The 15,910-nt window shown below is 50.9% G+C and overlaps 1 protein-coding gene across 1 annotated transcript; it reads right to left on the reverse strand.

The window, feature by feature from the left end:
• Positions 1 to 1,893: 1,893 nt before the first annotated feature.
• Positions 1,894 to 15,895, reverse strand: FAM78A (family with sequence similarity 78 member A). Its single transcript, XM_014942930.1, has 2 exons — positions 14,816 to 15,895; positions 1,894 to 6,376 (listed from the first exon to the last, which is right to left on the reverse strand). The coding sequence occupies exons 1-2, from the start codon at positions 15,076 to 15,078 to the stop codon at positions 5,848 to 5,850; spliced, it is 792 nt and encodes a 263-aa protein (XP_014798416.1). The 5' UTR covers positions 15,079 to 15,895; the 3' UTR covers positions 1,894 to 5,847.
• Between the last annotated feature and the right edge of the window lie 15 nt (positions 15,896 to 15,910).

Raw genomic sequence — 15,910 nt, forward strand, 5'->3', positions numbered from 1 at the left:
ATCAGAGGTGGCATAAGCTCTTCCTTTATTTTGAGGGGAAGATGAGGGACAACCCCAAAGTTACGAATTGTGGTGGGGTCAGACCTGACCCCCCCCAGTGCTGCTGTCCCATGTTCAGGCTTTTTGCCAGGACTCTGTGCCCAACAGGTTTGTGGGGACCAATTTACAAGGGTGTTACTCAAGGCAGCCTTGGAACTAGAGATGCAGCTCGTTTGAGGAGCTCTGTTATAATTACTTGCGTGCAACGCATCAACAGTGGTTTTATATTTTTTTAATAGATGCTTCAAGGCTCTCCTGTGCCTTGCTAAAAATATTTTGCTTTAAAACTTGAAAACATGAAGGAATAAAATGAGTGTTTGCAGCTGAGCAAGCTTAACCAAGGTGTGAGATAGAAGAAATGGGGAAACAAAACCTGATTTGCATCAGCAGAGGGAAGTCCCTGCAAAAAGGTTTCGAGCAAGGACCGTGGAGGCCTGGGGGGTGTTTCTTCAAATGAAGGAACCGTTGCCTCACTCAGCTTCAAACCGAGGTCAGAAAATCACGAAGCCAAGCCACAGAACCTCTAGAAACATGAAGTTTGGTTTGTGGCCTCAGCGTTCACAGATGCTCTGCGATGAAGGGTGGGTGCTGGTGTTACCCAAAGCCCCAGAACTGGGCTCCCCCATGGCTGGGCTCTGCTGGCTCAGCAGCCAACGTCCTCCTACCCTCCTCCTCAGCCTTCTCAGGGCTTTTCCAGGGTTTCTGCAGACAATAAGTGACCGGGTGCTTCTGGCTTTTTCAGGGTGGCACCCAAAACAGCTGTGAGTTGGCTGGTGTCCCCTCTCCACCCCTCCTTCCCTCCCTCCCTCCCTCCAAAACTAGGACATCTAAATTTAACGTGCTATCAACAGATGAGGCTGGAGAGTTTCCACTGTGGAAAGGAATCCCGCTCACAACCTGTCCTCTCCTCTGCTCGGCCTCCATCCGGGCACATTCCTCTCCTCGAGCCATGACCTCCCGTTCGTTTCATTCCTCCCTTTCCCCTGCAACGTGTGGGTTTGTGTCGCTGCTACGTTCTGCTGGAGCTTCCCAAACTGTGGCTGTTGGGGTTTCATGTGGGCACACACCTTGGTGGTGCCCGGGCTCCCTGCCACCAAAGGCTCTCGGGCATTGAAGGTTGGCTACAACCTATAAGGGGCTTGTGACAGGTTCTTGTTCACTCTGGGCAGGACCCAGGGAGATGTAGCGAAGGGGGGACATCGGTGTGAGATGCTCCTTGTTGGGGTGCCCAAGTGCTGGGAAAGCCCCCTGGGCATGTTTTGTTTGGAGAAGAGGAGGCTGAAGGGAAGACCTCGTTGCCCTCTACAGCTACCTGAAAGGAGGGTGTTGAGAGGTGGGTGTTGGCCTCTTCTCCCAAGGGAACAATGACAGGAGCAGAGGAAATGGTCTGAAGTTGGGGCAGGGGAGTTTAGATTAGATATTTGGAAGAATTACTTTCCTGAGAGGGTGGTCAGGCACTGGAACAGCCTGCCCAGGGAGGTGGTGGAGTCACCATCCCTGGAGGTGTTTAAGGAAGGTGTAGAGGTGGCACTTCAGGGTGTGCTCTAGTGCCTGAGTTTGTGGGGTTCTTTTGTGTGTGTGTGTGGTTGGACTCGGTGATCTCAGAGGTCCTTTCCAACCATAAAGATTTTGTGATTCTGTGGTGTCTCCTACAGCAGCCTGGCAATGACAAATGCAGGATGTCGACAGGTATTTTTAACCAGAAACCCCCGTGCTCTGCCTGATGGAGCAGAAGAGCTGAAAGGGAGAGAAAAGTAAATGGGGTGTTTATCACCACCCTGAAACTTCAGGGCAGAAATGGTGGAGCCCCTCATCTAAAAACAGCCACCACCCAAAGGACTGACCCCAGGCAAATTTGAAAACTTCACTTTTATTTCTCTGTTATAAAAGCAGGGTTTTGTTTTGTTTTTTTTTACATCTCTGTTAAGTGTCCAGACTTCAGTACATCTTAGTTTTGTTTTCACAGTATCTCTGCAAGACCAAGGACGATTCTTATTGCTGCGCCAGGAGCCGGGGCAGGGGAGGACAGGGGTGCTGGGGCTGGGGAGCCCTCCCCGTACCCCCCCCGCTGCTGGACCCAGCCTTGCTCTCCACCACGCCGGCTCAACAGGTCTACCCCTCCCCAACGCTGCTCAGGATCTTTATTGACTCTCCGAGGGGCCATCCCTCTCTCCCCACACTCTTGGAGGGTAGGAAAGGAGAACCCAAGGGCCTGAGTTGGCTGAGCTCGATGGTGTTTGCTGGTCCCTGCCCCACAGCTGCTCCGGGTTGGGGGTGAGGGTGCAGGAGAGGGTCTTGGCCAGGGCTGGCCCTGCTGCTTCCCACCCTGGACCACTGTGGGCTTTTGACAGGGATGGCCAGGCTACGCTCTCAGCTCCCCTGGCCACCTGGGGCCATAAAGAGCTGATGAGAGAGGTGAGGCAGAGACAAGCTCACGTGCATCACTATCCCGTGGTGGTGCCCCATCACCTTCCCAGCATGTCCTCTGTGTGTTCCCCGTTCTGGCACAAGCTGCCAGAGAAGGAGCTTTATTTGCCTCTGCTTATTCCCCACCTTACTTGGTGCAGGATGCCCCCAGACCCCACATGTTTAAGTCCCAATTGGGACCTGTCAATCCCCATTCTAACCATACAGCTATTAACCAGCCGTACCACTAGTGAAGTCTGTAGCACCTGTAACCTCCAACCACCGTTCCTTTTATATTCAGTCTGTCCCCGTCAGTTTTCTAATGAAGCAGCATTGGGGGGAAAAAAACCCACCATTTTTAATCACAACGCATGGAATCTCAAAAGAGGCAGCATCACTTTTCCACGCCGTGTCTGGTGATGCGAATGGAGGTGGAGGGGCACGTTTCAACCCAGGCACGGGATAAAGGCATTCTTTGGGAAGGGAGAAATCCATGCAAAGCCGACCCCAACATGAAGTTTGAATTCCGTATTCTCTGCTCAGCTGGGTCTGTTCAGTGCAACAGGACGAATTAGCCAGGAGGTTACTGTCAAATTGCATGGATGCATCCAGTCCGCCAGGTAGAGGGAGTAGGGAGGGACCAGATTTACTTAATGCACTGGGAGACTAAGTCCAACACAAAGCGAAGTGGAAAAGGACGTAGGTGTTCCCTGAATGTGGTTTTTGGTGACTGAGAAGAAATCTTTCCTTGGAATTCCTTCGTGCAGCTAATTAAGACAACTGGGTCTGACTCCTCCGACCCACGCTGACATCAGTGAGAACTGTAAGTACTCAGCACCTGGAGACAAAGTGAGTACCAGACTAAAATACCCCTTCTGCTCCCACCCGTGGGACTGCCCAGCAGTGCACCTGAGAGGCAGCCGAGATGCCTGCAAAGCCTCATCAGCCATCCACCCACTGCTCACATCTTGTCCTCTTCTGCATGTATTGCCTAGGAGAAAACACAGAGGAGTCCCAAAGGGCTGTGCCAGTAGAGCTAGAGTCAGGATTTGAATCCGTGTAAGAAAATGGAGTTTAATACAGAGAGTGACTGTGCAAGTCAAAGTCTCCCAAGCTTCATCCTTTGTAGTCCCAAAGCCTAGATTTAGGCAACCTTTGGCTTGTGGATTTGGGTTTGATCCAGTCCGTTTGTCTGCAAGCTTCTTGTCGTGCTGGACCTCAAAGATCTGCCTGATGGAGAGAGCAGCTCTGTGGCCAAGCACCTCTGGAGAGCGGTGCGTGGAGGAGGGCAGGCTCCCCCGGGATGGGGGGTTGGTGCAGGGACCCAGGATCCTTGTTTGCTGGTTTGAGACTGTCGGGGTGGGGAGGGTGTATCTTCTGGGCATGCTTTCCCCAGGCAGGTGGTGACATTGAACCTGTTGCCGAAGTAGGTGGTGTGGCTTTGGAGAAGTGAGGAAGGAGAATTTCTTGCTGGTAAAGTCCAGGTGGAAGATGAAGGTGGCAATAGCAGCAAATCGTTGCCTCTCCCAAGGGGAGAGCCTTTTGAGCAGCGTGTGTGTGGTGGTGAGACCTGTTCAGCAGGGCCAGGCTGGAATCTGGCATGCTGAGCCCTCTTCAGTCCTAGCTCTTGAGGCAAATTTTCAGTAAGAGGAAGAAGAAATGTTATCTAGGGGAAGGAGCTGTCGAGGGAAGGGGAAGTGATCTGCCTTAGGCCGTGCACAGGAGCAAGATCCTCTGCTCCCCGTCCTGTCCCGTCCTCCAGATGCCACCTCTACTGCAGAACTTCCTCTGCCTGCAAGCCGTGCCCCTCCCATTCAAACAGCTTCCTCTGCAGAAGTGCATCTGGTTATCTCTGAAGCCATCTGGTCCTTTTTGAAACTGAGAGGTTCCACCTCCTGCCCCAAATGCACCTTAACTTACTGCAGGATCTACACGCAAGACCCGGGTGTTGCCCTTCTTGCACCTTCTCGTGCACGGTGTAGATGTTTCTGCCATAACCAGACAGGTTCCTGGTTCCTGACAGTCACGTGCATCATGAGGTCATTTGGAAGAAAATTATCTACCAGCCCCAACGTGATGTGTTATAATGGGAAGAAGAGTTTTTCATAGCTTTCGCTTCTAGTGTTCGCTAGGAATGGGTGCCTGTTATGTTTAGATGTGGCTGTTCCTGAATTATGGATATTGCTGGGTAGACTTGGTAGATAAAGATCTGCTTACACCCATGCATCTCCAATGACTTCAGAAGGATCCTTTTTATATCCTGCTCCTCTTACAGCACCGTCATGTGGATTTCATGGGAAAACGGGGCAACAGAGCTTCACCCAACAGCAGCCCCTGGCCCTTAGGCCACCAGAAGGTGAGAGGGTGGGCTAGCTGGGCACACACCTGCCTGTCCTAGAGACAAACCCAGTGGGATGTACTCCCCCCCTTGATTTCTGTTGACTCCCAGGGCCACGATTCCAGCTGTGAGATGATCCTGTATTAGGATGCTAACGGGAGACTGGGATCACCAGGTGGGAGCCGTGCGAGCTCGTTTGCTGCCCCTCCGGCGAAGCAGGGAGATGGCCCAGTGGCTCCCACTCGAGAGACATCCTACAGCAGGTTTGTTATTTGCATTGCTTTGAAACCAAGAGCATTTCCACGCCGCCTCCTTCCAGGTTTCACAACTGGGAAGACTTTCTTTTTTTTATCACGCTTCTTCCAATTTCATGCCCTTTTCATCCATCAGCCCGTGACACGTGGGCAATCTATTCCTTATTCCAAAACTTTCTCCCCCCAAAAAAATCTGTAGAAAGGACATTCTGCCTGGTGGTGGTTTTTTTCTTTTTTTTTTTTAAACATAGCTTTAAGGCAAAAGTTTGGCAATGCAAAGCAAAGTCTACATAAGGCCGCATGACTTGGATTTGCAACTCAGAACCTTACAGCTTAAAAAAAATAATAAATCCATATCTTAAATAGTCAACTTTTTGCTCCAGGAAATTGTTTTGTTCTTGACCAAAAAGAGGGGAAAAAAAAAAAAAAGACTCTTTAAATCCCAAATAAAATGTTCTTATTGTTCTGGGCAGTCTGGACAAGCTAATGAGACTGAAGTTCAAAGAGTAACTAAAGTAGGGAAGAAAAAAAAAAAAAGCTCTACGGGTAGACATCAGTGTTAGTTTCTTCCCTTAGGAATCCAGTGATGAGACAGACCCCAATCCAAGGTCTCCTCTTTAGCTTTAGCACAGTGAAATCCGTCCCAATGGGAGAAGGTAGAATGGTTGCATTTGTTGAATGAATTAAAAGTGCATTTTGATTTTGCTCAGATTATACGTGTGTATCCTAATACCTAAGTGATTGTTTTGCTTCGGCTTGGTGTTGTTTGTTTTTTTTTCTCCCTTTTGGTGCCGGGACGCCAGGTTTCTATTATCGATGTTTTGGGGGTATCACCACAAGGGGTGGTCCATCCTTTGGCCTCCACATGAGTACCTGAGCATCATTGGCATTGGGTTTGACAAGGGCACTGGGTGGTATTGGCTCATTCTTGCTAAGGACCTGGGGCTGCTCTTGAGCAGAGGGCTCCTGCAGCTTGGCACGCTGCCCCAAGGGTCTGCTGGGGTTCACCTCGATGCCCAGCCTCATGCGCCATTTGATAGTCTGCAAGGTCACCATTTCGTTGGTGGCCGTGTTGGTTGCAACCAGCCAGGTGGTGAAGCTTTGATCCCGGTGAATGCTTGTGAGTTTGGCCACGTTGCTCTCGCTGACGGGCACGGCCCACGTCACGCTCGGGTAAAAGTTGTCATTCATGCTGATGTTGAACTTGGACTCCTTCTTTGTGGGACCCACGATGGTGCAGGTTTCCGTCGTGTTTCCGTACCAGGGATAGTTCACTCCATCTGAGTCACTGATGGCCTGGATTTTACCCTCCAGGAGATCCGGAAGCTCCCAACTTGACCTGCCATAATCAACAAGAAATGATGGATAATGCATTAATTAATTAGTTTAGAAACACGCTGCATTTTGAGGAAGGAGTTGTGAACTCATCCCCCCTTTAGCTTTTACTGGAATTTGTGCTTTTCCCACCATCCTGCGGAAAGAGCTCATCCCTGCCATTAAAACTGTCTGGAAATTTCCAGGATTGATCATGAAAGTCCATCCTGCTGTTAAAAGACCACTGAGGAGCCATCACACAGCAGGTCCAGGGCCTTCCTTGCTGGGACCTGGGGGCTACCTGGAGTGGGTCAAAATACGTGGGTGTTTAAGTGAGGCAGCAAAGGGTGGGCTGCTCAGGAAAGCTCCGGTGTTGGAGAAAATCCAGGGTTGCAGGTATCTTCTTGCAGCTTCCCAGCTGCTGGAGCAGGGCTGGACACAAGGACTTGCTCCAGCACCACGTTGGGCACCTCCTGACTCTTGTGCTGGTGAGAGAAGGACTTGGGGCTGAGTTTCTTTCTCTCAACAGCACAAAAATCTCCAGAAGAAGGGGCAAGCTCAGAGCTGGCCCTGGGGGCTAAGGTGACACAAGACCTACGCAGTGGAAGATGAAGGATTCAACGGGACCATAAAGCTCCTCTGTTGACTGCGATCTCCTCACCCAAAGTTTCCCACCGCCTTATTCTGTTCTTTTCTGGTTTTTTTTCAGCCCCTACCAGCAAACTCTGGTTTTCTCCCCGGATAAGCCTCCGTCCCTCCCCGCTGTCTGCCTGGCGCTGGAAGTGTAACCCATCCTTCTCCCGCCCTGGGAAGGACCCAGTTCCAAGGCTGAGCACCAGGCTCGGGGCTGGGGATGAGGTTACAGTAATTAGAGAAACCCGGGTCAGCCGCCTCGTAAAACTGCCTGAGCCGGTCGCCCGCGCGCCCTGCGTGTGAGACTGATGGAAAGGGCAGCCTGGCCAGGGAGAAAGTAAGTGAAAACGGTCCTCTGTCACCTTGTAACGCCGATGCACAACTTGGATTCATTTTTATTATTGTTATTCTTTTTTTTTTTTAATAACTTTCAATGTAATTTTTAAGATCCGATTTGCCAATAGAAGCAAACTACTTTAAGTGTCTCAGGAAAAGGGTTAGATATTTGCAGAGCAAAGGCACTAAGACGGCATAACCACACACCACGTGCTCAGGCCCAGGTATTTTAAGGACATTCTTTTAAAAACCAGGTGGCTCTCATGTACCTTCTCCCTCTCCCTTACAAATCAGAACGCCGATGCACAACTTGGATTCTTTTTTTTTTTTTTTTTTAAAGTAACGCCGATGCACAACTTGGATTCATTTTTATTATTGTTATTCTTTTTTTTTTTTAATAACTTTCAATGTAATTTTTAAGATCCGGTTTGACAATAGAAGCAAACTACTTTAAGTGTCTCAGGAAAAGGGTTAGATATTTGCAGAGCAAAGGCACTAAGACGGCATAACCACACACCACGTGCTCAGGCCCAGGTATTTTAAGGACATTCTTTTAAAAACCAGGTGGCTCTCATGTACCTTCTCCCTCTCCCTTACAAATCATCCCTCCCCGCTGCCGGAGGAGGATGTCCCTGCTGTGGAAGGGGCTGTGGCAGCGTGACCAGCTCACTCCCAGTGTGGCATCTGCAGTTGTCCCCACCGTGGGGCTGGGACACTGGGCTGGGGACCAGTTCCCCCCCCCAGCCCCGAGCCCTGTGGCTGCAGACTGTGCCATGGGACCCAGCTTATCTTGGGAGGGAGACAGAGGGGACACACTAAGGCTCATCAGGGGAACTCTCCGAGCCTTTAATAAGTCCAGTGCTGCTTAAAATAGCCCCTTAAAATAGAGGGGGCTGTGGCCGGGTGCAGGCATGGGGGGGGACACACACACATCGGGCTCTGACGCAGCTTTGGGACGAGCTGCTCCTCTCCACTGGCCAGGACTAATGTGACGGTCTCACAAGGCTGTTCTGATTGTTAATTAGTTAATGACCGTGAAGTGCCTCCATGTTTGTAACCACTGGGTCGTTCAGCAGTCAGCTGTAAATGTCTGGCTGTAGCTAGAAGATACCGTGGGGGATTTAAAGATCTCATTTATTTATTTTTTATCTTTTTTCATGCGAGTTGGGGGGGGTCCTACCAAAAATCTGCTCTGGGCAAGGGGTTGCACAGCTCAGGAGATGGATGGTTTGCAGGTTGGAAGGCCTGGCAGGAACCCTGAAGGTCAAGGGCAAGGCAGGACAGGGGCTGCTCTGAGGGATGCAGGGATGCTCGGAGCGGCAGGACCTGGGGGGGTGGGCAGCAGGCGGGGGTTATGCAAGGGTGACGTCTCCTGCACAGATTTACGGGCTGCTGTCAGCAGCTGCAGCAATCCTCTCTCCTCCAGCTCATCGCCAGCAGGCAGAGGGAGTCCTTTCCCTGGAAGAAAATTTTTAGCCAAGGCAGCCAAAAGGAGATCCCTGAGCAATCCTGCCAGGACCCCCATCCCCCGGACCATCCCCCCCTCCTCCTCCTCATCCCCCCCCATTTACGGGCTGCTGTCAGCAGCTGCAGCAATCCTCTCTCCTCCAGCTCATCGCCAGCAGGCAGAGGGAGTCCTTTCCCTGGAAGAAAATTTTTAGCCAAGGCAGCCAAAAGGAGATCCCTGAGCAATCCTGCCAGGACCCCCATCCCCCGGAGAAACGTTTGTATGCTCTGCTCTCTAAACCAGAGCCATCCTGGCTCCTCATCCCCCCCTCCTGCTCCTCATCCCCCCCTCCTGCTCCTCGTCAGGGAGAGATGAGATGGGAAAGGCTCCGGGGATGCTGGATGAACCCGGCGGGCGGAGGAGCAGAGGGTGAGTTCTGCAGCCCCCCACCTCCTCCCCACCACTGAAACACCATCTGGGGGCTCTTTCTCTCCCTCCCAGCAGATGGTTTAGGATTACTCTCTATTCAGACAGCGGCCGGCATCCAGCTCGGCTGTCACCCCGCGGAGGAGATGTGACAATTTCCTGGAGGTTCTCTCTGTGATAAACGTGGTGCTAAGGTGCAGCCACAGCATCTCTGAGGGTGTGGAGGTGCCAAACCGGGACTGGAGATGATACAAGAGGCTGATGAACCCTCCTGGGCTGCTCCAGCCTACTCAGGTCAGAGGCAGGAGAATCAGGTAGAGGATGCTCAGAAACTATGCATCACCTAAGATCTGTTTGTCCCCATCTTCTTTCCCAGTAGATGTATCTGGCCCCAGACAGATTCCTACAGAATTACAGGACATTCTACAGATTTGCCCAGGGTTTAAATGAGAATTTAAAAAAAGGTGGAGCTGTGTCAGGGCCCGGGCAGGTCCCTGGAGGCAGGATGCTGCTGCAAAACCCCACCACAAAGCTGAGCGTGTTGGTGAGCAGCGTGACTGTGCCCAGGGTGGTTCTTAAGCACCCTGCTTAAGAGAAGGCGTGGGCAGGAACGGGGAAGAAGAAACTGGCCTGTGTTCTGTGCCTAATTCTAGCGAGTGTGGTTAACCCCAGGGTTTCAAAACCATCACGCTTTATCCTGGTAACGAGAAGAAAAAATGAGGCCTCATGATGGTCCCATGACTGGAGCAAAAGCAGAGGCTGCACAAGGGTGGCTGGTTGGTGGTGGTGGCTGCTGCAGCCAAGCCTCTGTGCCAGCAGGTGAGCAGCCTTCCCTTGCACAGTGTGTCCGTGTTAAATAATATGCCAACAACTGCCCCTTTGGATGATTTTGGAAAGAACGCCCTGGAATGATCTTTGGCTGCATCAGCATCTCTCTGTGGTGGTGTTGAGCCAAGGAAAGATCAGAAAGTGCCCAGTAAACACTTTGCTGACAATAGCCGGGAAGAGGCGTGAAAGGAAACCAACCTATCTGGTTTCATGGGTTCACTATAGCTGATCAGCTCCAAAATCAGTAGATTCTGGCTTGCAACACTGCCAAGCTTGTTTCTGCTGCTTCTGAAACCTTCAGAGTCAGTATGGGCATCGCCAAAGACTGGAGCTGCCAACAAACCTCTCTTAACAAATGTCATCTTCCTACCAGGAGAAGGAACTTTGAGCTATTTCTTGTGGCACGACTGTAGCCCCGCTGCTGACAGCCAAGCAGCTTTATGTAGGTTTCAGCCTCCCAGTTTTCCTTCGGATGCGTTTCTTCTTATTCTGTCACACGAAATGAAGCCCCCAGCTTATCCCCAGCCCTCCAGATGGCTGCCCCACAGCACAGACCGCAGCGATCGCTGCAGTGGCAGCAAATCCCAGCACAGCAGCCCCCAGCAGTGACATGTGTATATTCAGTTAACCTTTTCAGACAGGCATCGGGCACTATTGCATCCTCAGCCCCAATTCCTTAAAGCTCCTAATTAGTCACAGGCCAGATGGACTTGCGTAACCTCGTGCTTCTCCAGCTCCCAAGAGAAGAGAAAACCCTGCTCAGACGCAGCCCGTGCTCGGGGCAGGTACCAGTGCAAGCTGTGGGTGCAGTGAAAAGCCACCTCCTGTATCCCCCATCACTGCCTCGACCTGCCTCCCCGCGCCTGTGCTGGCAGCTTCCTTTCAAGAAAGAAAAACCTGATATTCAGAGCTGCTTAATCTTAAATTGTCCTTTACAGTGTCTCCTCTCACCTACCCTGGCACGTCAAACAATTCGAGCCAGGGTTGTAGCGAAGAACAGAAAGGAAATTTAAGATGTTCCCTGGCTGTCGGAGCTGTGGTTGTGGTCCCTCTTCCCTGCATCCTCCCCCTGCGTGGTCCTGCCTCGTCCCCTGAACCGGCAGCAATGTTTGTTGCACGCCGGCTCAGGGAGTAAAACCAGCATTGAGAAAAAGGGATGGATTTCTGCTGGTTTTGCTGAGCTGGCTCAAGTCAGACTGGCCAACCTATTTAACTGGCTAAGGTGTGTGCTTACAGCCCAGGTGAGGGTCAGGGGACACACAAGGGCAGCCAAGTCTTTGCCTCTAGACCCCCCTGAGGGGTATCTCAGCAAATTCCCACGCTGAACTGACCTCCCTTTGCTTCCCCCAGAAAGCATAACCCTTTTTCCTTTGGTGAATCCGTTTCTGATTGTGTTTTCCCTCCCGAGTACTGGGGGTTTATTCTCTTGACAAGTCGATTTCTCGAGTTCATTGTGTCTCTGCTGCAGGGCACAGAAGATTTAATCTTGCAAGAGCGAGATGATGCCCGGTAAGGTAAAGCAATGATGTAATGCTGCCCAGCTGCCCCATCGGGTCCTGCAGGGGAGACATAGCTACCTGAAACTTCTCCAGATCCTTGGCTGATCGTATTCAAACTCCGATGTATTTATCTCTCTGTTTTGCATATCTCCATCTGCACTGCTTCTTGCACATCTCCATGGAGATGAAGAAACAAGGCTGGATAATGCCATTCCGGCGGTGCCCAGCCACTAACACGGGTCCCACCAGCTTCTGCACGACCAGGAGTGGAAACCAGCACCCACCCCAGGAGACCCCAACAGGGACCTGGTCCAGCTGCTCCTGCCCAGGTCAGAGCTCTGTGGCCCCATCCTGCTGCACAGCAGCATCCTTCCCCACGGGCACGGGGTAAAACCCTACTTGGGGGGAGCAGTAACACCAGCCATGGGGCCAAAGAGGAGTTCACCCCAGTTCTGCATGGAGCAGGGGGTCAGGGAGAACATCCACATCCTCATCCTGGGGCTTTTCAGGTTCCCAGCAGCATCTGCTGACTTGCATGTAAAATAATGCCAGCATTTAACATGTTATCTGAGCTTTATTTTCCTCTACGTTTAAAAATACTGCATTCAGCCCCAAAATCGTCAGTGCCGCTTTAAACGTTGTGTGTCTAAATTATCCCCTCTGCAGCTAACATCCCTATAGGAGCGTTATGCACAGCTCCATCTGCTCCAGTATTTCTCAGCTGTTTCTGTCCTCAATGTAATGGCCAGCTTATACACAGCTCACAACTTCGGAGCATAAAAGTGAAAAATTAATCCAAAGCCTGCTCGAAGTATTAATGCTCTGCTTGACCGACTGATTTTTCATTCTTTTCTGTTTGCCTGTCCCCACAGCCATAAAAAATATATATGTTCCAATAGTCTCTTCATCATGGAAAGTTGGGACAAATACTCTGTTGGCATAAATCAATGCTGCTCCGAGGAGGTCACTGAGATTACGACGAGTTACACCAGATAAAGGCTTGGCCCATCCTTTCAGACAGGTTTGTGTCCTGTCTCTCTACAAAGGTCTTAAAGGTCTCCCAGGAGCACATTTCCATGGCATTAGAAGAGGCCTTTCCTCCCAAACGCCTTTATTTATAGCTGTCAGATGGCGATGGGACTATGGAAAGAGTGGAGGAACAGACCAATTCCTGCTTATGTTTGGGTAACTCTTATTTTTATATCAGTTAAATGTCAATGAACCTCTTAGGGGAAAAAAATAATCTTTCTTTCTGTGATTTTCTGGTTAATAGCTCTCCTACGTAGCTGCAGTGTTTAATTCTGACTACCTGTTTACAGCACTTAGCTTGTAGATACAACTTTTTTTTGGTCTCAAAGCATTCCAGGAAGGGAAGACTGTACCAAATCCTCATTTTAAACCCAGGGTAACTCAGGTGCAGAGAAATCAAAGGACGTGCTGAGGTTTGCAGCACTGGCAGAGCAGCTCTCTGCCCAGTCCTCTTTATTTCGGTGGATGTGAGCTGTATTTATATACAGTGGACTTTTCTGTTTTCCTTTGCAGCTGGTCGCTAAAGACAGGATTTCTAAATGAGCCTGAGAATTACACATGCAAATCCCAAAGGCCTGGAATTGGGAACATCTGAGCAACAAATTGTCCTTGCTAAAGATGGTGTTGGAGCCAAAAAGCCTACAGATTTCAGGCCTGCTGTAAGTACTTTTAAAATCAAGATAAGCTGCTCCGCTCCCTCACTCCGGGTGTTTGCCAGGTGCCAGTTTGCTTCTCAAGGCACTTTCTGTCTGAGCAGAGAGGGGACGTGGGGACAGATTTGGGGGGGTTGGACAGGTTTCCATCAGCTCCTCAGCGTGCCCTCCCCTCTGGTCCACATCACACAGCACAGATTTGCTTTCCATCTGAGATGCTGAGCCCGTGTCCTCCATGGGGAGGGAAGGAGGGCCAGGCTGTGCCTGCAGACCTTCAGCCCTTGAGGAGGGCACTGCGTTAAGTCAGAGTGTGTCCTGCTCTCCAGCCCTACCCCGGCAGCAGTTCCCATCCTCCTTCAGCTCCCCTCACTCACCCTTTTTTCAAGCCACCCAGAATGACCCTGGAGGGGCTGAGCCAGCATCCCCCGAGGCAGGGCACTTGGGATGAGCCATCAGGAGGGTTGCTTAGACCCGACCTTCCCGTCCTTTCTCCCTTGTCCCCAGAGACCAGGCAGCATCAGCACCTCCAGCCACCAAACCCTCTGCCAGCAGCGGGCTCTGCGGTCAGATTTTGTCCCTGTGGCTGGACAGGGGGGGTCCTGCTGTGCCCGGTGCTGCCCAGCACCCTGAGCTGCAGAATCACTGGTCGGTGCTGGCGCCTGGAGATCAGGTGCTGCTGCTGATTTAACTACAGCCCAAAGCCCACAACAACCCCTGGTGAACAAACTGGTGGGGGACAGGGGAGAGATGACTTTTCACCGTAGGGAGGTGACATTTTGACTCATTGCTGTCTCGCTATGACTGTCTGACCAGTTACACAGGGGTTTTGGCGTGCAAACAGCCCCTAGCTTCCCCTATTTTACATATATACCTATATATCCCTGCTCTTACATTACCCAAAAGGAAGGTAATGTGAAATTTTCACCCGGCTCCAAGGTGATGCAAAAGGGGTTTCATTATCAGTGGGTTAAATCCATCTTGTTCTTTCCCTGTGGGCCGCCTTCTACTGTGGGCAAAGGAAGCAGGATTCCTCCTGTGACGTGAAAGTGCCCTCCCCAAAACTGGTGGGCTCCCAAGCTCCTGGCCATGGCACACTGCAGCAGCAGTACAGCGGGCTGGGGACGGCACCGTGCCACAAGTGTCAGCCCTCCCGTGTCCCTGGGGCTTGTCAACGTGGTTTTACCCCCCCAGGGATGGGGAGGGATAAGGAAGAGAAGAGCTGGCCCTCAGAGGAACCCCTCATGTAAAACCCACATCAAAACTGGGGTGCCCGTCGTGGCAGGGCTGACCTGGGATTTCAGGATCTCCAGGGCTGCTCAAAAGCTGTTGTAAAATACAGTTTTCCTTTGGGGTTCCTACTGGAAGGAGTGGGTTTTGGTTGGGGCTTGGGCACGTTCCCATCAGAAGAGAAGAGCACCCACTCCTTTAAAAGGGCAGGGACAAGCTCTCCTATATTTTAAACACATGAGGAAGTCCTGTTAAGTTTCAGAAGAGCTGGGTTTTAAAATCAAACCGACCGGGTTATAATTTTTGGCTTAATCCAGTATTTCCCAGCCAGGCCATGGCTCTCCCGCGCGGCAAACGCACCCGCACGCGCTCTTGGAAATACTTACATTCCCTGTTCCCCGTAGTGATTGTAAAATTCCATGTGGCTGCAAGCCTGGATCCAGCCCACGATCCAGGTCTCCTTCTTGGGAATAGGGGGCACCAACACTTGGGCAGAGGCTCGGAAGTGAGGGGTCCGGTAGCGCAGGACCACGCTGGAGGACTCATCGATGCTGGTGGGAATGGGATCAATGGAGGCTTTGACTTCAATCACTGAAATACTTTCCCGGAAAACTTTGGATTTGCAGCTAATACTCTGAATACAGCCCATGGCATACCCCGAGTACAGTCCGACGCAGCTCCTAGGGTACTCCAGCAATCCTGGGGAATATTAGGCATTGAAATTGTCTGGTGCTAGATCAATTACAGATCTTCTTGGTTTGTAATCTCAATACTGATATCCATAGGATAGAAAATTCATCATGTAAAGCCTTAATTTGAGTATCTGTCTTACGAGTACTGCTCCTATTTTGAGGTTAGCTGCTCTTCAGAAGCAAAAGGGCCTTTAAGATTTTTTTTTTCCCCCTTTTAATGACCCATTGAATCTCTCGCTCAAACAGTCTTTGGGTTAAAAAAAAAAGGTCTCTTGAGTTCAATAAATAACGGTGGTGTTCTTAGCTGATATATTTAGTCCTTCCTTTCCTCAGATGCGGTCTGTCATTCACCGTCAAACATAGGACTGGCCGGTATTTCCCTTTATTCTTTGGATGAAAAGCAGAATGTTGATAGACACATCTATATAAATAATGAAATAGTTTTTAGCCCCAGCTTGTCACAACCGGTGTGGATTTCCACTTCCTGACTTGCAGTTGTTCATAACTTCCTTTCGCACAAAATTACAATAATAACAGAAAGAAACGACGGGTGGAAAATGCAAAAAAAAAAAACCAAAAACCCAAAAAGTAGCCAAATCTCCGAATTTGGAGGCTCCTCCACCAGCGCCGTCAGGGCTCCGCGTCTGGGGCTGAATTTTTTTTTTTTTTTTTTTTATTCTTTCCCTTAGAAATAGCCGAAAGCATAAAGAAGGGCTCGGAGGTCCTGGTGGCGCAGGCGGGCTCCGGGGGCTGCGCAGCGGGACAAGCGGCGGCGGCGGCGGCGGCGGC

The sequence above is a fragment of the Calidris pugnax genome, unplaced genomic scaffold, assembly GCF_001431845.1.
Source record: "Calidris pugnax isolate Ruff unplaced genomic scaffold, ASM143184v1 scaffold102, whole genome shotgun sequence".
Classification (NCBI taxonomy): domain Eukaryota; kingdom Metazoa; phylum Chordata; class Aves; order Charadriiformes; family Scolopacidae; genus Calidris; species Calidris pugnax.

Bases quoted from the DNA above. Each gene is read 5' to 3' on its own strand.
- FAM78A (XM_014942930.1), bottom strand. From the start codon at position 15,078: ATGGGCTGTATTCAGAGTATTAGCTGCAAATCCAAAGTTTTCCGGGAA. The intron at 6,377-14,815 runs GTAAGTATTTCC...TGATTATGGCAG, and splicing joins CACTACGGGGAACAGGGAAT to GTCAAGTTGGGAGCTTCCGG.